The sequence below is a fragment of the Pholcus phalangioides genome, unplaced genomic scaffold (assembly GCF_987345545.1).
Source record: "Pholcus phalangioides strain wild (caught in Gottingen) unplaced genomic scaffold, Ppha-v1.0 ptg000015l_1, whole genome shotgun sequence".
Taxonomy (NCBI): domain Eukaryota; kingdom Metazoa; phylum Arthropoda; class Arachnida; order Araneae; family Pholcidae; genus Pholcus; species Pholcus phalangioides.
This window is the reverse complement of record NW_028301608.1, coordinates 99358960-99380411: the sequence shown is the minus strand read 5'-3', so window position 1 is coordinate 99380411 and position 21452 is coordinate 99358960. Positions and strand designations below refer to the sequence as shown.

At 39.7% G+C, this 21452-nt stretch overlaps 1 protein-coding gene across 1 annotated transcript; it reads right to left on the bottom strand.

Moving 5' to 3' along the window:
• Positions 1-1875: 1875 nt before the first annotated feature.
• LOC149077173 (calcium-activated chloride channel regulator 2-like) lies at positions 1876-20479 on the bottom strand. Its single transcript, XM_089244907.1, has 14 exons — positions 19912-20479; positions 17910-18204; positions 15483-15648; positions 14962-15109; positions 14385-14515; positions 14184-14298; positions 13843-14085; positions 9732-10031; positions 9419-9628; positions 9162-9290; positions 7087-7240; positions 3648-3776; positions 3327-3548; positions 1876-3235 (listed from the first exon to the last, which is right to left on the bottom strand). The coding sequence occupies exons 1-14, from the start codon at positions 20077-20079 to the stop codon at positions 2415-2417; spliced, it is 3231 nt and encodes a 1076-aa protein (XP_089101033.1). The 5' UTR covers positions 20080-20479; the 3' UTR covers positions 1876-2414.
• Between the last annotated feature and the right edge of the window lie 973 nt (positions 20480-21452).

Genomic DNA, 21452 nt, shown 5'->3' with positions numbered 1-21452 from the left:
AATCCACATCTTGCTGTTGTACATCAAGGCCTTTCCAATCAAGAATGTATATTGCTTAGATTCAGGGTTAATGGATACTTTATGCATTATAAGGCCAAGATTACACTATAAAAATTAGGTAAAAGATCTTTTACAAAACTTGAATATAACCAATAGGATTATTGGCTTTTTTTCCAAGTTTTGTAGAAAAACTTTCACCAAACTTTTATAGTGTAATCCCAGTCCAACAATGATTTATTGATGAATCCAAAGCAGAATGTTTTGTTCTGCAGCGAGCCCTCAGTTGACTGGAAATGTTCTGCAGTAAAAATTCCAATAATAGTGTTTTATGCATAGAAGAGTTTTTCCTCCTTTTCTCAAAATTCTTCCAGAGATAGTTTGGAACATTATTAAATGTTCAAAAATCATTATTTTTGGTATATTGTTCATCTTTTTGGGGTTGATGAAGCTGAAATCTAAATTCTCTCAATCTTGTAGAAAATTTATTTTTCATTCCCCGCCAAAAAAATTCTTAAATGCAGTCATGGATCAATGGTAAGCATCCATCACAATATACAGGGTGTCCCAGAAGTCCTGATCTTTCTTGAAAATTTTTTTTTTAAAGTTATTAAAGATAGAAACAAACAGCTTAACAAATTTGAAAGAAAAGATTTCAAAGCTTTTTTTACGTACAACAAAATTTCTAAATGTGCACCTCTTAGTGATGCTGGGGATTTCAAGCCTACATATTTTTTGCCAGGTTATTTGTAACGAATGTTGCAAAAAATAGAAAAACTTTTCTATCTATATATTTATCATACATAAGTAAAACAGTTTTTTTTTACTTCCATTCTTTGTAACATGCATGTTTCAAATAACGTGACAAAAAATGATATGTAAGCTTGAAATCCTCCGCATCACTAGAGGTATGTATATAGAAATTTTGTAGTAAGTAGGAAAAAATTGTTGAAACATTATTTTTCAAATTCGTTAAGCCGTTTGTTTTAATCGCTTTTTTTTTTTTTTTTTCAAAACAGGTCTTCTGGACTACCTTGTATATCTGTAGAATCGTATCTTTGTATTGATGCGCTTATATATGTTCTTCACTGTTGACATAGCTCTGTAATAGTTGATCTATTTTAGTATGCCATCATTGGTACCATGTACATAATTTTAGCAAAAAAGCCTTCTTAGGCGATTAGTGCTTGACATGTCTAAAATAAAATTGGTACTCTGGAAATAAGAATTTAGAAATGAGAAAAAGCACAACAGGGTCCATTGTGCATACAATCCTAGCAGCTTTTATAAATTCAAATTGATTGATTTGTTCATATAATTACTACTACTAAACCACACATGCACCTCGTCTATATTCCTCTGCGGAACCTCTAACGAATTGGTGCATGTTGGAATGTGTGTGTACGTGTAGTGAAACCTGACGTTAAGTTTGTTTCTGTGTAATGTTTGTTATGTGTAGTGCTGCCAACTGTGGACATCAAGGTCTAAACTTGAAATGTTCGCTAAAAATGCAGCATTGGGTAAGTTTCTCTGTTTTATTTTCTTTGACCCATTGGCAAGAATTGAAATATCCATCCAAAATATCCAAATGATTTACATAAATTTGAATAGTATGAAAATGTGTCATTTATTATTTACTAACTTACTTTTTTTTTTAACATTGTCTAAGAATGCACAGCAATGTCTCCTTCACACATGGTATTTCCCTCCAAAATGCAAGGGTCAAAAATCATTCTTGCTTGGCTTGTCAAGAAATAGGAGACATGTAACTTACCAGCCATCTTGCTGATAATTATTGGAACCTGATGAACAGTTCACAAGTAAAAATAGAACGTTTAGGAGTTGCTTAGAAGAGCATCAAATGCCAAAACACAAGTTATAAATATACAATGCCTTTATTTGAAAAATACAAGAAACTCATGTGTTGCTTGAGAGCAACACGACTAAATAAAGGGTTAACACCCAAATTAAAAATTCAGTGACTTTCAGAGGGATTAAACATGCTATCATTTGTATATCATAATTATCAAAAGTCATCTGGCAGTCCAGTGGTTGGGGAGCTAGTTTCTGACTATGCAGGTCTGGGTTCGAATCCTGATTCGAGCATGGATGTCTACTAACACACTAACAAATTTCCTGGACAGATCTTAAAGATCTCTTGGGAATACGTGTGTGTGATGATCACGTTATTTATTAAATACACACAAAAAATATACATATTTATTTATGAAATTAGCTTTATATATTAAACCTACATAAAAAATGACTAGGATTACAAGACAGGCGAAATTTTTTTTACAAATGTTTGAAACATGTAAAAGTTTGAAATTTTGTAAAAATGAGACACGAAAGTGTCTTATTGAAAAAAAAATTACATCATATAAATTTAGTTTGTGATAACATCTGAAAATTTTCAATCACACACTTGTTATTTGTCTCTTGAATTCCAAGTAATTTTTTTGCTGAACATTAACATTTTCTGCTGCTGCTGAATTATTTGATATGATCAAAGCATTTGGTGGCACATGCTTTTGCAATTTTGGACTAGATGCCAGAGCAACAACTCCATCTATTGTCACTTTTGGTTCTGTCGGCTCTTGGAAGTTTTCCAGGGTGAACAATGGAGGATCCCTGTTGTTCCTTTTGGCATCTTGGACCTGTTCATGATGTTGCATAAGTACAGCGGCTGGTACTGAGCTGATTGGACTGATTGGTTCAAGGTGCCAATCGCTTGCAGCAATGCTGCCATCATTTCTGTTGTTGAGAGGCTTGTTTTCAGTCTTGGTTATTTTCACGATTGGCTTGTCTGTGTCACTATGTTTGGAGTTTTTGGGTTCCCTACGTCTGACATGAATACAAAATATTGCACAAATAATTATGATCAACAAAATAGCTACAGAACAAATGATTATGATAGTAGTTAATGTTGGCCCCATTGAACCACCTTTGATGTCATTCGTGGATGGTGTAGTAGTTTTTCCTGTGATAATGTCTGTTATAGGTGAGATGTATATCTCTGCAATATTCGATATGCTAAACTTGTTTTTGCTGTTAGTAGCTTTTAAAATGAAATAGTAAGATGTGTTATATTTTTTCAAATTTATTGTCACATCCATAGACTGTGTCATACCATACTCTGCAGGCAGAACATTTTGACTCTCAATATCTGTGATGCCATTGCTTTCACCATTAACAGCTGCTTCATGGGATTTGAATGCTTTGAGAATATACCTTGAAGCTGGATTGAAAAAAAAGTTACATTTAGAGACTGAAATAGATCAATAACAACATGGCAATATTTAAAATTCATGTCAGAGTATGTAATTTACCTTTGCCATCATTCTTTTCTCCACCTGGAGCAGACCATTGCAATGTGAACTTGAATGTTCCTCTAACAGCAGATACACGAAGGTCATTAATGGTTGAAGGTGGATAACCATGATTCGATGCTGCACTGATTGAGGTAAAACTGAGCTTAATATTTCTGGAAAATGGTTCAATGTTAAACTCTATACCCTTAGGACCTTTGCTTCCACAGCAAGTGTTTCGACCTGATGAGAAATGAGAAAAATATTTTCCTCAACTTCCACGTATTTGGTTTATCATTGATAAGTTAATGAGCACCAGTAAGACTAAAATGTCATAATTACCATCTGATTTGATTATTCGTGCACTTTTGCTGTTGTCATCAATTTGCATGTTGATTTCATATTCTCCAACTTGTTGGAATTTTATAAAGTAGATGCTGTAAATGCCATCATTCTGGGTGATGTCTGGATCTTGAATGAAATACAATGAATAGCGAATCAATTCGAGGGATTTCAAATTGCAGTTCCTCTAAACTCATTTTTTCAAAAAAAATCGAAAAAACTTTGATCAACCTTCCCTTAAATATTTACTTAACATTTTTAATGTGTGTAGTGCCAACTTTCACGACCATAAAATTAATAGCCTGAGACTTGAGAAAACTTGATAGAGCGTAACGCCTTGTTGTGTCCTTATAGAAGTTGCAGACTGACCGAAGATTGAAATTAACATCTTCAAAATCGGATGAATGAGGATTTACAAGAACGTGAGAAACTGAAGATCTTTTTATTTTACACTGTACACAAGGAGAATGTCCAGATTTCAGTTTGATGCCTAAAGAGTCTTGCACTGAAAGAAAGCGCACTCTGCACATGGATAGCCTTTTTTTCAATGCATATTCTACACTGCTGGCCACCGAAATTGCAACACCAAGAAAGACAAGAGATATCGCAACAATATTTATTTTGTAGATAGCATGTTGACCAAGCATCAAATGATTAAATTTATAGACTTCTGTGAAATGTGGTTCCTGCCAAAATCAGTAGCCAGAGTAGCCGCCATTGTTGGAGATCACCGCTGCCACACGCCTCGGCATTGATTCAAAGAGACTTTGGATGTGTTCTTGGGGTACAGCAGACCAAGCAGCTTCCACGCGTTGCCAAAGTTGATCTGGTGTGGCAGCTGGGGATGTAATCTGGGTCAATCGTTGAGCAACCATGGACCACATGTTTTCTATCGGCGAAAGATCGGGAGAGCGAGCTTTGCCAGGGAAGCAATTCAATCTGGCGATTGACGAAGAACCTTTGGACAATGCGTGCCACGTGTGGTCGCGCATTATCCTGTTGAAATATGGCTGTGGGCAAGCCCTGAAGGTAAGGAAGGACAACTGGCTCCAACACCTCGGAGATGTCGCGCTTGCTTTTTAAAGTACCGGCAACGCGTACTAGAGGAGTGCGAGAGTGATATCCAATACCGCCCCATACCATAATACCCGGTGCAGGACCAGTGTGGCGGTGCATAACGCAGCTGTTCAGCATCCTCTCTCTACGGTGTCTCCAGACTCGAATCCGACCATCGTGGTGTTGCAGACAGAAGCGTGACTCGTCAGTAAAGACAATTTCATTCCATTGTGCCGTCCACATCCTTCTTTCATCGCACCATTGGCGGCGGAGACGTCTGTGGTTCTGCGTCAAGGGTAGACGAAGCAATGGACGTCTTGCGGACAGACCACTCTGCTGTAAACGGCGTCGAATGGTACGCGCAGACACTGGATGATGCGGTACAGACTGAATGTGCTGTGCTATGGTTCGTGATGTGGCTGAGCGATCCGTCACTGCCATACGCACAATACGCCTGTCATCACGTGAAGTGGTGCACTGAGGTGGACGCGATCGAACACGTCGGTCCGTCGTACCCTCCTGCATCAAACGATCACATATCCGGATTACAGTTGTTTGGTTTCGTCCAACACGACTACCGATTTCCCTGAAAGATAATCCACAATCTCGGTAGGACACTATCCTTCCTCTGTCGAACTCGGATACTTGATCAAAAGATGATCGCTGTTTTCTACGAGGCATAATTGATCGTCTTTTTGAAAAAACCACAAGAAAAACACAATTGCCGTACTTCAAATCGTCGAAATCTCCAAGCCTTAAATAGCGCTTTGAAGTGGCGCCACAGGCGCGCGTGATGTGCGTCTGCGCTGAAATTCTAATCATTTGCATATCTCACCTCCGCTAATGCATGTTGTAAATTTCATATTATTTGCATGCTTCCTTCAGGGTGTTGCATTTACGGTGGCCAGCAGTGTATTAGCTGAATCTTTCATTTTGCATGAAATGGTTCAAAAACTTTCAGAAATAGAAGTGTAGGCACAAATGGGAAAAGGTTCCGAGGTGGACATGAATTAATCGGGCTCTAATGACAGTAATTTTGATGTGTGATGATTGGTGCTAAAATTCATCACACGACGTGGCTGTTTTATGTTGGCGCATAAATCTATAGCTAAAAATGTTCGTTAGCCGCAAAATTCGTAAACCGAGTCGTTCGTTGGCCGAGGTATCGTGGTATTTAGTGTTTTGTGCGTTTTTTTTATCACTGCGGTCTACATTTCGAATTGTGAGTGAAGCGTAATGATTGAATATTTGTACCATTGTTGGAGATGCGCACGCGGTTGGTGGAGGGAGCGATCAAATTGAACAACTTTGTATAATGTTTTAACCGATTTCTGTTAATTTAAAATACATTTTGAAGGCTAGTAACAAAATTTCTCTATAAGAGATTTTGTGCCCCCTTTCCTCCACCCAAAAGGTTGATCCTGCGTATGAATGTGTGTAAAATATGGAAGCTTCAAAGTGTGAACCGTGGTCTCACAATATAGATTAATGTAATTTTACATCGGAATTACGAGATTGAAAGGAGCGAAAATTTTAATTATTCTGAAGAAAATAATTTATTATTCCCCCGAGTTGTTTTCCATCAAAGCAAAGACTTAACAAGGGATGAAATAAATATTCGACTTAAGAATTAATGAATTAACAGCATAAATAGTACAGCACCATATAGGACGAGATCGTATTAGCTCGTAGTTACAGCATCTGATACCCTCGGACATTCAGATGTATAACGATATGATCCAGATATATTGTATTATGTCGTTGTGCTGTGCTACTGGGGTTACTACCGAGTGAGTTATGCCAGAAGTGTGTGTACCTACAAGTCTGAGTATGTATTTAGTGTTGTGTGAATTTTTTTTTTTTTTGTTTTTGTTTTAAGTGCTGCGGTCTATATTTCGAATTGTGAGTGAAGCATAATGATTGAATATTTGTACCATTGTAGGCCTGTTGCTCTCAGTGGCCGGACTTTTTAACGCGAAAATCGGTTCGCATTCGAGCATCGAAGGTGGGAATCACATACACAAAACTTCAGTCGACCAGTGCTGCTGCAGGAATCGAAGTCGTGTCCTTACAATGCAAGTCTATCACAATCCGCACAGTGGCAAGGTTCAAACACAAACACTGTTCCATCGTCGGCTGAAAACGTTTTTCTTTTGTTTTGTGGCGGAGTTATTTTTTAAGGCCCTCCTTTACCTGGCTAAAATTTCTTGCCAACCAATTTACATACTTCCGAAAATTGTGATCCAGATCTTATTGTGTCATGAAGCCTGAGCTTTAACACGGCACTTCATATATGTCTAATATAATATAGTGTATTAAGAGAAATTACATGAAGAATATTCTAGTAGAATTAATAGTGTAGATAATGTAAGTTGGGCCTTACCACCCAGGCCATTGTCCAGCAGCTTTAAACTGATTCGTTCCCTTCCATCTGGTAAAGTAACTTGCGCTGTTACATTTGCATTTATAACTGGGTTGTTGTCTCGGAAAACGCTTGCATACAGTATGATGGGCATTTGAATCGAAGTGTCTTTTTCCTTCAAATAAAACGATAGCGTGTTTTAAATAGCTTATAATATACAGGGTGTTCTGTTAATGGACAAACCCTCAGAGGGTTGTTAGTAGGCATCAAGAGGAACGAAAATTGCAATGGAACATGGTGTCGCAAATCACGGTGAGAGAATGAAAATCGCAGGCTCAGTCCAGAGGAGACGAAAAATGGATATCAGTTGATGGCTGACTGCGTTCGCTCACCATATATGACGTAAGCAGAGTCGCGAAACGCATGCGCTCGGGTAGGATCACGCGCTTCGGAAGACGTAAAAATAACGCTATTGCGGTAGTAAGCACGTGCAGCAGTTAGTTGTCTGCTTCGAGCGCGTCCGGGAACCGTTTTTACGTCGTTGTAGACTGTGCAATGACGTCAGCGGCCGCCACTTCCAACAAATCTCGTTTTTGCAGTTATTATTGTACTTTTTGTCGTTCCAGCGTGACGTCGAAACCTGCACGCATTTTTCGCCCTCTCAACGTGGTTTGCGACACCATGTTCCATTGTAATTTTTGTTCCTTTTGATGTCTACTTCACCAAACACCAACTCTGGCCATATCGCTATAGTGCAATTTACTGCCATTAGTGAGATGGGTTGGAAGTGAAGGCGCTGTCTATCGGTGGTCGCCTCGAGTTCGTTCGGGAAAATATCTTATCAATATCCTCCCTTGGGTTCGAACCCGGGACCCTGACAACAACCTTCACGATGGTAGACGAGCATCTTACCACCAGGCCACTCGGACACTTTGATGTCTATTAACAACCCTCTGAGTTTGTCAGTCCATTAACAGAAACCCCTTTATATATGCACTTAGAAAAAATTTTAACCAAGCCATATTTGACTTCATTCGAGACATGAGAGGAAATAAAATTCTAAGTTCATTTTTAGACTTGATTCAGCTCATGTTAATTTTTTTTTTCAAACTGATAATTTTTCTCCGTAGTTGATTAGAGGTATAAAATGTGTGAAAAATCATTTCAAAAAATCTATTTCAATTGTATTGCTTATTTTTTTTCTTTTTCAGTAGAACCTCACATTTGCGGACACCGGCGGTACAAAAAAATTCGTTCCTGAAAAGAAAGGGTGACCGTTAATCAGGGGTTTGAAATGCATACTTTTATTATACAAGAGGAAATTATTATTTGGCCGTGAAAGAGGGGTTTTACTATACAGTTTCTTATTGAAGACTTACCAATTCTCAAAAATCGCACATGAATTGAAAGTACATTTGTTTTTTTAAATATATAACTACCTTCTGCGTAACTCAAACTATAGTAAGGAAAGAAATTGGAGTTGCAAACTTCAAAAAATGCGAAAAAAAATGCAAACAAAACATTTTGACAAATTAGCGAAATCACAGCCACTGCAACAAACAGAGTTGTTGTCTTTAATTGGGACATCTACCAGCAAATCCAAGGTATAGAATGGGAAGAAAATGACCTCAGTTTATGTGCAAAATCGATTCTGAATTTTTATCTTCAAACTGGCTGCGGTAATGAACGCTTAAAGTATGCATCTTCAACCCGTTGCTCGCGAGCACACACCATGGTGCTCCCTAAATCATCCAGAGAGCTCGATGGTCGTATCCGATTTCGTGCGCGCGAGCACTTGATCAGCGTTCCAATTAAATACCTTGTACAAATCGCATTCAAGGATTGAAATCATCGGGATTCTATGCATTCGTATGTCAAACTTGCCATATATTGCTCTTTTTATGATGGGTACAGGGAGTGCTCGTGACTAGAAGAAGGTTGAAGACCTTTGGTTTAAAGGACCCTTTTGCATATATGAAAAGCTACGCACATCTAAGGGTTAAGTTCATTTAGATTCATTAGACTTCAAACTTCAAATATTAAACTCACTTAATCAAGACAATTCATGTATTTATTTTGGTGACATTTGAACTTACGTTCCTCGTGGTATCCTCGAACCAAGCATTAACGTCTAAGATGTCTCTCTGCTTTTCGAAAGCCATCACTTTCAGAAGAACGGAGTCGAAATCTCTCGACGGACGGAGTGAAAATGTCCATTTTGATGGCTGAAAATCCAATCGTTAACGTAAAAACTTGTTGATAGTTGGAATTAAAACGAATAAAAATACCATTTAACTATTAGAGATATATTAGTTTAAATTAATGTGAATATTTTCATGAGATGAGCGCTCACCTGTGCATCCCATATCTGTACAACATAGAAATTGAAAGCAGTGGTGACTCTTTGTTGTTGGAACGATCCTTCAGACGTTATGTCTATAGATCCACCTATACGGAATATGTCCACCGTAGTATGCCGTGATACCCATATGGTGAAATTTTCGTAGCTCTGGTCTACGGTGAAAGTGACGGGATTTTCGACGTCAACTTCTGCCAATTTCAGCTGAAAAAATATAACTAAACATCAAAATTCCCCTTTTTTTTCCCCTCGTTCTCACAAGGAAGTCAGCCAGCGATTATTTCTCCTGAAATAAGTTCGCACTTACCATGACATTTCTTTGCCCGACGAAAGATCCGCTGCTTGCAACATTGTTTATAGCTTCGAAAAGCAACTTCATCGTCTCGAGCGTCGCTCCTTCGGGTACTGAGATGGCTTTGCTGCAACCATCGGTGCCATCTAGGATGTCTCTGAAGCCGTCGGAACTCGCTCCGGGAAACGTTATCGCAGTCAAACAGAGCTGCGAATTTCGCATGGTCATTAGCAACTCCTTTCCGACATTTGTGGGGTCATTGGCTGTCATCAAGATTATATTCCCCGGATTTGGTGAATTACTTGGAGCTAGTATCTAATGAGACAGACAACAATTATGTTATAAGCAAACCTAAGATTGTATACTATATCCATGCCTCCCACGGACCGGAACTAGATTGGGCGGGGGGGGGGGGGGGCAACTGCCCCTTGCGGCAAAATTTAGGGGGCGGCAGTTTTAGATGGGAACAAAGAACACCTTTACAAAATTATCGAATTTCAAAGTTGTGGAGGCAGCAAAATAATTTTTGCCCACGCTGCCAAAAAACCCTAGTTACGGCCCCTCCTCCCCATGAAGGGGAGGCGTTAAAATTCGCTTAACCTGGGGACCCAGAGGAATCAACCGTTAGTAAATGTAGTCACCTACAACATTTGTATGCCCTGTAGCCCCGGTGATCTACCTCCTTAATGTCCAGCAATTTTATAAATAAATTGCAATTCTATAAATAGATTTCTGGAACTCCCCACAGACTAGAGACTCGTTAATCTTTCTTTTGTAGGCGGGGGGTCTGTTGAATTTTAATAAGTAACCACACTTTTTCCGACAATATTTCTATTAGATGCCTCACATCTCTTATTTCACAGGTCTATGTTGGTTCCCTTAATTACTAGTCATTGCTCACTTGTTATTTGTTTCCCACCCCATTAGAATATAGCACGGCCTCAAGGGAAAAGGGCTTATGGCCTCTTGTTCAGAACCACTAGTCTATGGAAAATCAATTGGGGGGGGGGGGAAGATGAAGGCCTGACACTCATATTTTATACGAGATATTTTAAATTTATGGAATTTAGTATATATATATATAAGTATTTTTTAATGTTTATTTTAGTATACAGGGTGTCTTGTAAGTCCTAACTCGGCCTTCACCTCATCAACCGTTCGCCGTAAAGAAAGAGTTCCAGTTCAAAAACTGCTCAAAATGTATTGTGTCCTGTACCAATTTTGAGAGTGAAAATGCAGTGTGTCGCAAAATAAAAAAAAAATCTAAATTTTGTATGGCAATGTTTGTAATTGCAATATTCGTTTAGATATTCGAATTAAAAAACCAAGAGAGTTTGTAAAGAACAGCATAAATGAAGGGAAGATGCATGGTTCGTTAGTTTATGCTGTTCTTTCCCAACTTTTCAGCATTTTTGAATTCAAATATCTCAACGGATCTTCACGTGGAAACGTGAATTTTTTTTTTGGCCTCAGAAAATATTCTGAGGGCAACAATTTCCTGATTGGTTTTTTTAGGAAAGGGTGCCCATAGAAAAATTTGTATTATTTCCTTTGTGACACACTGTATTTTCACTCTCAAAACTTGTATGGTGGTTTTCGAACACATTTTTTGAGCATTTTTAAATTGGAACCATTTACCCCCAACGAACGGTTCATGAGATATAAAGGCCGAGTTAGGACTTACAGGACATATTACACTGTTCAACAATTTTTCATTTTTTGTTTTGTTATCAAAATGAAAGTAGTCGTGTCGGAGAACAGGATAAATAATGGGCTCCCTACAGTTGTTGTACGACTTGTTCATCCACCCTGAATGCTTGCGTGCTTGGGAGGAAAAAAAATTTCCATGCATTTTGTTGTGTTCGCCGTTTGGCGTGAACCAATAAACCATAACACCGATTGCTATTTCTGCATGGTACCGTGCTTGAAGAAAGGAATTAATACGAAGAAGAAGAAAAAGATCGAATATATCATATCATCTGTCATTCGCCCGGTGGTCTATGGAGAAGGATTGCCAGTCCCCGATCGCCCCGCTAACATTTCGACAGACAGTGATATGGAGGATGATCGAGGTAAACTTGATGTGTTAGAAAGTGTTCCAAGTACCAATGATGCAGATCCAACATTTTCACCGACAAGTACCTCCTGTATCGTACACTGTATCACACAATGTGAACTTCTTGACCTGATTAGGGATTTAGAACTGCCAAAGAATAAAGCTAAACTCAGCATTCTGATTGCAGCAGTGGTACCTCCTGGTGGATGCAGTTAGAGTGTCTGCACTTTGCGATCTTCAAAAAAGAACTGTCAACATTTTTCAGCAGTGACGACGACTTCGTATCTTGCAATGACGTTGAAGGTTTGATGCTGAAACTGAACATTCCGTACAAAGCAGACGATTGGAGACTGTTTATAAAAGATGATAGATACCTCAAAAACAAGGCTGTGATATTGCGTAATAGTAATGAAATATCATCATCAATCCTTGTTGCTTATGCAGCTCTAGGTAAAGAAAGTTATCCCATGGGTCGACGCCTTCTGGATCTTATAAATTACAATCAACGTAAGTGGTTAGTATGTGGTGATTTCAAAATGATAGCCGCGCCTTTTATTTACTGTGACGCAGATTTGCATACGGTTTCTTCTTCCCCAGGTTACATTTGCATGCATGGTGTTCTTTTTGTCCCGATAAATTTAAACAGGAATGCCGTTTTAGCGTTTGCAGAGCGGCCGTTTCGAAACGTGGTAGCGCGTTCGCGTTTCATGTTAGACCACGCATTCTGTGCTGAAAATTGTTTGTATTGGTGTGTACTATCACCTCTTAAAGTTTTTCCCATCTTTTCTGAATCACCCTGTATATGTCAGTGGAATAGCTGCGCGAGGCATGCCCATTACGAACAGAAAGAATGGCCTCTACGAACAGCTTTGGCGCCAGACACTAAAAACGTTTCATACGAACCTCTAGTGAACCCTAACAACATTGTCCTACCACCGTTGCACATAAAACAGGGACTTCTGAAGGCATTTGACAAGGCTGTTAACAAAAATAAACGTTCATTTGAATACTTATGCCAAACGTTTTTACGTCTAAGTACGGGAAGATAAAACGGGGGGGGGGGTGGGGAGGGGGATATTTATAGGCTCCGAGATACGCAAGCTTTTGCAAGGCAAACAGTTTGAATACTATCTCAATCCTGGTGAGCTAGCTACATGCCTGGCATTGTTTCCGGAATGTTATTACACAATTTTTGGGCAACCTTCGTGCTGAAAATTACAAAGACCTAGTGGAAGAACTTATATGTGCCTACGATAAAATTGGATGCAACATGTCACCAGTGCTGTCTTAACGCATGGGCCCACTCAGGCACGGCCCGGGGGCTTCAAGAGAAGAGGGGAGGCCTCGCAAAAATGAGATCTGGTTGAAATTTTTGAGGGTAAACGAAAATTTGTCAGGGAGGGCCTCCGAAAAATTATTTGGTCCGGGGGGGGGGGGCCCATGATGCTCTTAAGACGGCCCTGCATGTCACTAAAAATGTACTTCTTGCATTCGCATATTGATGTCTTCCCAGCGAATTGTAGCGCTTTCAGTGACGAAAAAATAAAGTGATTCCATCAGGACATTTCTACAGTGGAACAGCATTACAAAGGAAAGTGGTCAGTTTCAATGTTAGCAGATTTCTGCTGGATGATCCAGAGAGATGCTCCGGACGTTCCCCACAAGCGACAGGCAAAAAGACGGCGTATATAAAAAGGAAAGTTTGTTAACTGTTATTCGTACTATTGTGTTCCCATCGCGTTATATGTAAAATTTAAACAATGAAATCACTCAGAAACCTGAGCCAGGAGGCAATTTTAAGTGTGATTTTCGTGTTCAGCGACCCGAGATCTATGAAGGATGGATATTTTCACTTCTGTAAAATTTTCACTGTTGAACAGTGTTATTTATATTTTAAAGTGTAAGCTTTGTTAGCAGTTTGTTAAAATCGAATATTTAAAATATTTTGACCAACTTCTACGGCATTTTATATTTTGTGGTTGGATTTGGTGAGACTATTTGCTCCTGCCAAAACCGACCCTCGGATCGTCCTTACGATACTTTCGACGACGTACAATCTAAAATCCTCACCTGCATAGCTTTGAGAAGAGCGCATTTGACGCAAGCGTCGGCACTCTCGTTGCGGCTGTCCGGCCTCATTTTCAACACCAACTTGTTCCTCTCATCGATATCATGTGGTATACTTAGAAGATCGTCGTTGCTGTTCTCGATCACGCGTATAACCTTTGCCGTCTGTTGGAACATGAGATATCCAAATTCGGATCCGGGAGGTAAAGAATAAATTAGATCAGCCGCAGCGTTGTATAAGATATCCTACGGATGGTAACGAAAACAAAATTTTATTGCCACCTAGAACAGAATATCAAACAAAACTCACTAAAGCGTCTGAAATTTTTTTTTTAACAGTTTACCTGAAGATGATTCATCTTGTTCGAGTAGTCTATTGCTAAAACGACTCTTGGCGGTCTTTCTTGTACGTAATGAAAGACGGGCGTGTCCGCCAAGTTCGTGCCGTCTAATTCGTTACTGAAAGAAGATCAATTATTTAAATAAGTTTCTAAAAAATACTGCAACTCCTCATTTCTCGAGTGATTCGAAACTTTTCGTATTACTTGTTCATCTGACGGAAGTCATTGTGCTGCTCCAAAACCTCGAGTATGCTCTTAGTTCTACAGAGCGTATTTTGTTTATTTGGAGATTTCACATTGTGTCCGTGACTTGCATCTCCGCAGACAAACTGCACCTGGAAAATATGAAAAGCTTAAATTATGAATGCTGAATTCATAACTGAATAAATTCTGAAAATTTTGAATGCTATAACAGGATTCTCATTGATCTGAAAAGTGAGGGAGACGAAAATATTTGGCAAAAGTCAGCGATGTATGTAAACATATGATGAGGTAAATGCTTGCATGTATTCCCGACTTTTGCCGAGTAGACTGCCCCTGCCTTTTGCCTTACTTATACTGCTAAGTATAAGGGACACATAAGTATAACAGGTACACATATATATGTATATGCCAAGTATAAGAAACATGTCGAAATAATTCTGTGAAGGAACTAAACTGAAACTCAACAAACATTTGGAAAGGTTGAGATTTTGCATTATAGTTCTTTCTTTGGGAATTTAGGTCAGGAAGATGGATCAAGCAAATTTTGTTGGTAACTCTGCATAAACGCTTTCCTTACCGAAGACAGAAAGTTGTGAGAAGATAACAAGGAGGAAGTTACACCACTGTTGGCTTGAGGATCGGGTAGCATTCTGCATTGTGTACCAGTCGTTGGGCGGCCCTTATTCATATCAACTTCGGGTTCGCAGCTACTGCCGTCTTCGCTCCTAGAAACAAATATCATCTTTTAATGGTACAAAAAACCATCGAAAAAATCATTTATTTAAATTAAATAAAACGTTATGAAAAATTTGACGAAACATGTACGACATAATACGAAGTGAAGTAGACTATGGGTCTTGAACCATTTTACGCGTCTCGAGCACCGTCTATATCCATCATCGGGAGGAATGCATTTGCACGACAGCTCTAACACATGCTCAAATTCAAATCAGCATAACGTTAATTCTTGAATGTGTATTGTATAAGGTTTTAGTCAAGGAGTTTATTAATAGGAAGTGAGAAGGAGTGTGAAGTTTTTAATGAGCACCACAGTGCTTGCCCTATTTCAGATAAAAAATACAGTTTATCATAACTCACTGGTTCTTGTAAGCAACGGGCACATCAGCGCAATCTGTTACATGTATGTTTTTCTCTGCATCTCCAGGCACGCTGTAGAATAATGGATACAAAGGATCATCTGGAAAACCACCTTCGCTAAAAACGCCATACCTGTATTTCATCCATTCGACCGCCATGATTTTAGCTGCAATGTAAGCCAAAGGATGGGAAAATAAAACATGAATTCTCAGATAATTATAAAAATGTTTTTACTAAGAAGAACGGCAAAAAAGAAAAACTTGGCCCAAAGCACAGTACTCTCAATTTTTCATGTTGAGCGACATTTTTTTTCAACTCAGCTTGAAAGCAAAATTCAAAAGAGAGACCCAAAATTTCAAAGAATTTGCATCCGGAAGTGTTTTATGTAAGAGCTAGGCACCGAAACCAAGATCAAAATCTACATAAAGAGGATGGTCCCGTAGGTGTGAACCAGAGGAAAATCCGGTTTCAATGACTTTCACTATAGGCAGGGGCGTAGCCAGAAATTTCGTTCGGGGGGGGACCACTTTCATTTCGGGGGGGGACCAAAGTGACAGAACAATAGATTTGGCCATCTTTTTCCCTTTTTTTCGGTCATTTTCTCACATTTCGGGGGGGGGGGACCAGACCCCCAAGTCCCCTCCCCCGGCTACGCCCTTGACTATAGGCGTAAACTTGCATCGGCCCCAGCCCCCCTCCAACACACAATATTTACCGAAATCTACATAATATCTACGGTATAAAAATATTATGTTTCAGCTCCCATAATATATTATTGAGCCCTAACGATATTTTAAATAACTTTACGCGTGTGCCCCTGCTCGCTCTCTCCCCTCCCTCCCTTTCTGTCTTAAAAGTAGATGAATTTCTTTATTATGTGAAATCCTTCATAGGACTGAATGATTCAAACCCATGCAACGTCCTGAAGCTCTCGTGCTTGTGGCAGCATTCGATTCCATAATTGTGCGAAAGACTGTTCCGAAAGCTCTGGAACATTTTGTCCGGCTTACATAATACCCGCTTGCACCGAACCGGTGAACACACTTGAAATTCGGAGATTAGATAGTTGTCTAGTCACAAGTCGAACATCATACAACCAGGACCGTTTCAAGGGCATCATGGGCCATCACGGACAAGTGATGCTCTGAGAACCCATATCTGACTTGACTTACCAGCGTGCGTTTCTTGCTCTCGAGTACGCAACATACTTGCTCTCGAAAATCGTAGTACCAGCAACCAGATCTGATTTCCCCCCTTTTGTGCACCTGAGGCCCCCAGGCTGTTTCTTGGTGTATGTGTTAAGAAAGCACTCTACAGTAGTGGTTCTTAACCGGGGCGGGGGAGAGAATTCTTGGGGGTGCGAGATAGAAAAAAAAATTACAACATGTTTGACTGATTATTCAGGAAAAATTGAAATGATAATAAAAATTGAATGTTTCGATTCTTAAAAAAAGATGAATGAAACCGATATATTTTGACACTTCGTCTTTTAACTTTCGTTTGTACAAATGTTTTTTTTTTTTTGATTAGCGTTCGTACTTGTTTTCCAATTCTGATTGGGAAAAACACCATTAATATTAAAATATTTCTTAATTTTGCTGTACCTCATGGTATTGGCATGCTGTGCTTAGATTTGATACTGTCCTTAGCATGACGCAGGAAATACGTCAGAAAATTTTATCAAGTGCTGAAGAAACATATATACAGGATGTCGTGTAAGTCATAACTCGACCTTTGTCTCATCAACCGTTCACCGTAGAGGAATAGTTTCAAAAGTATCGAAATGTGTTCAAAAATCACCCTGTACCAGTTTTGAAAATGAAAATACAGTGTGTCATAAAATAAGAAACCTAATTTTTTATACGATCCCCTTGTCCTCTAACTTCCAATTAGAAAGTTGTTGCCCTGTCTCTCCTGGAGCCAACAAAAAAAAATTTCACGTTTCCAAGTGCAATATTCGCTGAGATATATTTGAATTCAAAAATTTTAAAGAACAGCATAAATGAGGGAAAGGAGCATTGTCCGTCAGTTTATGTTGTTCTTGATAACTTTTCTCTGATTTGTGAATTCAGATATCTATACAACGTCGTATTGAACTGTGGGTGCGGGAGAGAAAAAAAGGGTTAAGAACCACACTGCTCTACAGCTTTGAGCATCTCTCTCCACATAAATCAGATTCATTTAGTTCAAAATTCGTTTAGCAATGCATGTGGTTGAAAGTCTGAGAGGCGAGCAACCGAAATACCGCTTTCTACCACCCGGGATGCAGCATTCCTGAATGCAAATTATTTGAAAAGAAACAAACAAATTTACATTCCCCCCCCCGTCATAAAATTTTGCCATCATTATGCTGTAATTTATAAGTATTTTAGACACATTATGCTTAATGAAGCTCTCTTTGGATCTCAAAAAGCACATGCAACTTACCATTATCTCTGGAGGCACCCTCATTATCCAGCAAAAACTGAGCAGGTACAGTTATTTTATAGCCTTTTTTCCCGCATCCATTATGCTGCAGGGCGTGAGGCCCGTTACTAAACGCAGTCCCACGTGCAGTCACTTGAAAATCCGCGGACGAAGCTGTTTCAAAAGCATTCGGATCTCTGACTTCACCTGGAAACATCCTGGTTAGGTCCCACGACTTTGGAAACAGGAAAGTGACCCCCTTCATGTACTTTCCGATAGCTCTGTTCAATTTCTTCGATGTTTCTTTGAGTAAGTCCTGAGAACAATTCACGACAAAAAAAAGTAATAATAATAATAACACGATTAAATCCCGGTACTCTCAAACCATCGAAATTACAAAATTTCAGACTTAGCAACGCCATGGGTTCTCGAGAAATGAGATTTTCTGAGGGAGAGGGGGTGTCTTTTCCATCCCAGACCCAAATGTCAGACACCCTAGTTGAAAATTTCATATGACACATTAGAATTTTTTTTGCATATATAGTCTCGTTAACATGAGACTCCCTATCTGTCTACACACTACCTAATACGCCCGAACTACCCTACCCTTAAAAAGGCTTTTTGACGGACGCCAGAGTTAAGAGTTTTAGCGGCACACGAAAATGATTAATGTATTTTTATTCCAAATAAAAATGTTTAAGGAAACAGTTATTTTCCGGATATTATGCTGAGTTGAACTCGGAAAGAAAAGTCATCACGTCTCCGCCGGGACACGAGCCCAGGCCTCTTACATACCGGGCAAGCATGCTACTATCTACACCACAAGTTTCTGGCAAGGACGAACCGGGTATTGAACTCGTGACATCTCTAAACACCATTTGGTACTTTATCCTAGTATCTTATCGACTTGGGCTACCGCACCCTTTGAGTTAGAAATATTGTGAATATGAACTTTGGGGGCTTTCATCAGAGGGCAGCACTTGAAGTTGAACTTTCAGAGGCTTTTTAAAATGCCTTCCAGTAGAAACTGCCTCCAGGAAAAGAGTCAATGCAGAAACATCCTGAAAATTCCAAAAATGAATGCTCGGGTCTAAACGGGCTACACGCTATAGTGCTAGTTATTAAGCTTGTGCCGTATCTTAAATTAAACCTTTTCAATTGAGTAACAAAGACGAAGATAAGGGCTACAATTCTCGATGCTTCGCAACCACGATTAACGGTAACGGTAAAGCAAAGTGATATATATTTTGGGAAATGTCGTAAGCGCGCATTTTTTCTAGTAGTATTCGTAATATCTTCTAATGAATCAATAGAATCGAGCATTTCTTTTGTCTTTGCTCTCTTTTACGGATCCGTGGTGGCTTGTCTTTGTTTCTTATCTTTGGCGAAGGTCTTTTGAAGCTTCACAAACCAAACTGTTGTGTTTTAACTTTGACACCTCCATCAAAATCATAAACTTTATCTTCAGTCAAGTAGCTCGCACAGAATTTTTTCAGGGGGGGGGGGGTTCACAAACTTACAAAATTACAGAAGTAATCAACATGATCGCTTTTGGCTAATTATTAGAAAGAAGAACAGTATAATCTAGGTGTGGGCCTTACACTTTTTTGGCTGGAGCGTATAGATTGGGAGGTCCAGCCGGTGAGAGCCGATAATATTGGCCTGTATTAACCGGCCAGAGGTTATTGTTCCTCTTTGTTATTGGTTAAAAGTCGTCATGTGACTACTTCTGGTATTTTTTGGAAGTTTGTGAACGAGACAGAAGAGTATGAAAGTGTTTATGATATGACGGCTCTCTAGTAAAAACACAACAGTTTGGTATGGGGAATTTCAAAAAGTTGGGGGGGAGGGGCCCATGCATCGAGACGGCCCTGGGCACAAGTGCGTTTTTTATCCGGTCTGCGTATCGCTTTATTCAGTTCTGCCTTAACCATTCCGTCTGTTCTAAAAAAATTACCCTCGAACGCGTTTCATTTTTCGACCCTTATAAATAATTAAAAGAAGAATTAAATGTTCTACTCACCCGCGTTGCTAGTACGGTGGGCAGACGGTTTTCAGTGGCAATGTCCGGTTCGAAGGCCACCACTATACCCATGTATCCATTTCCGTCCATCAGGACATCACCCGCGATAGGACAGCATCGTGCGACGATGGTGATGACGAAGAGACATGCCAAAACGGGACGTAACATTACTGTTCGTTCGAGTTATTATTTTGGCGTGGTCGAGCGTTCAAAAAAAAAAGAAGAGTGACATCACACAAAGGCTTTTCTTTTTGTCTTCTCTATATCCACGGCTACCTTTACTCTCTATAGATTCATTTTTTTCCCCCTTTCTCATTCCAATGCTGCGGTCAGGTTACAGACCCTGGTCAAATCTCATTGCCACGGAAGTGATCCTTCACACTTCCACACAATACTTACACGGGGTTTCGAGTTTCAAAAAAGCCGGTCACATACAAAAATGGTGTTTCCGATGCGAGATTGAAGGAGACGAGATGGATTTCATTTTGTGTTGTATATATAATGTTTTATCTGGATTTTCTACACCTTGTCCGACCGACCCTGTACGAGACTGAAATCTCTTCTTGATATATTTCAACGGTTGCGCAGGGCTTTTTTTTCTGTTATCTTCGTTGCTGTTAGTAACAAAAACCTGAGATAATAAGAGTCGTATCTCTCAGAAATAAATAAAAAGAGAGAGGAAAAATGTCAGGAAATGGTAATAGGTTGCCCTATAGAAAAAAAGTTTTCTCCTATTTTTCACTCACATTCATTTCAATTGAAGCTTCCATGTGGGAATTTGTCAGACGTGGAGTTGATAGCAAAATTTACAAACAGGCAGGGCCGCAACTAGATGCTTGGTCAGCCGGGACAAGCACGCATTTGAGCACTCCCTTGGAATATTGAAGGAGCGGTTAAAGCGAGAAATTTTCGCCTACTCTGGTCCGGCGCCCGGGCACCAGAGCTGCCTGCTCCCAGTTGTGGTGCAAACAGGAGTGTATTAACAGCATCATTTGGCTAAAAGGACGCTCGGGGGCTAAACCTTACGACACCCGAAATATACCAGCGACACCAATCTTGTATTGTTGAACGTTACTTTTTCCTGCATTTTCATTTACGCTAGAAGCAGGTGCGGATCCAGGACGATATTATGGAATGGGCTGGTTAGGCTATATAAGTTCGTTCGTCACCCGTATTTTGCGTGGACAAATTATCCATATTATTCGGCTCTTGGGAGGGGCGGTCGTTTCCATCCCCCCCGGATCCGCGCCTGAGCAAAGACAGTCATTTTCCGCTACGATCAGAGTGGACGCAGGCATCTTCAAATTCGAATGGAGTAAAGATGAATATCCTCAGCTGCGATTGAGCCGAGGCTGATATCCTCAGCTGCGATTGAGCCGAGGCAGATATCTTCAGCTGCGAATGAAACCGAGGCAGGTATCTTCAGTTGCGGATGAAGATGAGGTAAACGTCTTCAGCCATAGGCCTAAAGTTATTGGAAGGGCTTAGCATTATTATTGGAGTGAGGGGGGGGGGCGGCGGCTCAAAACGAATATTTTCAT

Bases quoted from the DNA above. Each gene is read 5' to 3' on its own strand.
- LOC149077173 (XM_089244907.1), bottom strand. From the start codon at position 20,079: ATGTTACGTCCCGTTTTGGCATGTCTCTTCGTCATCACCATCGTCGCA. The intron at 15,110-15,482 runs GTGAGTTATGAT...ATTTGTTTCTAG, and splicing joins CCCGTTGCTTACAAGAACCA to GAGCGAAGACGGCAGTAGCT. The intron at 10,032-13,842 runs GTGAGGATTTTA...CTGTCTCATTAG, and splicing joins CTCTTCTCAAAGCTATGCAG to ATACTAGCTCCAAGTAATTC.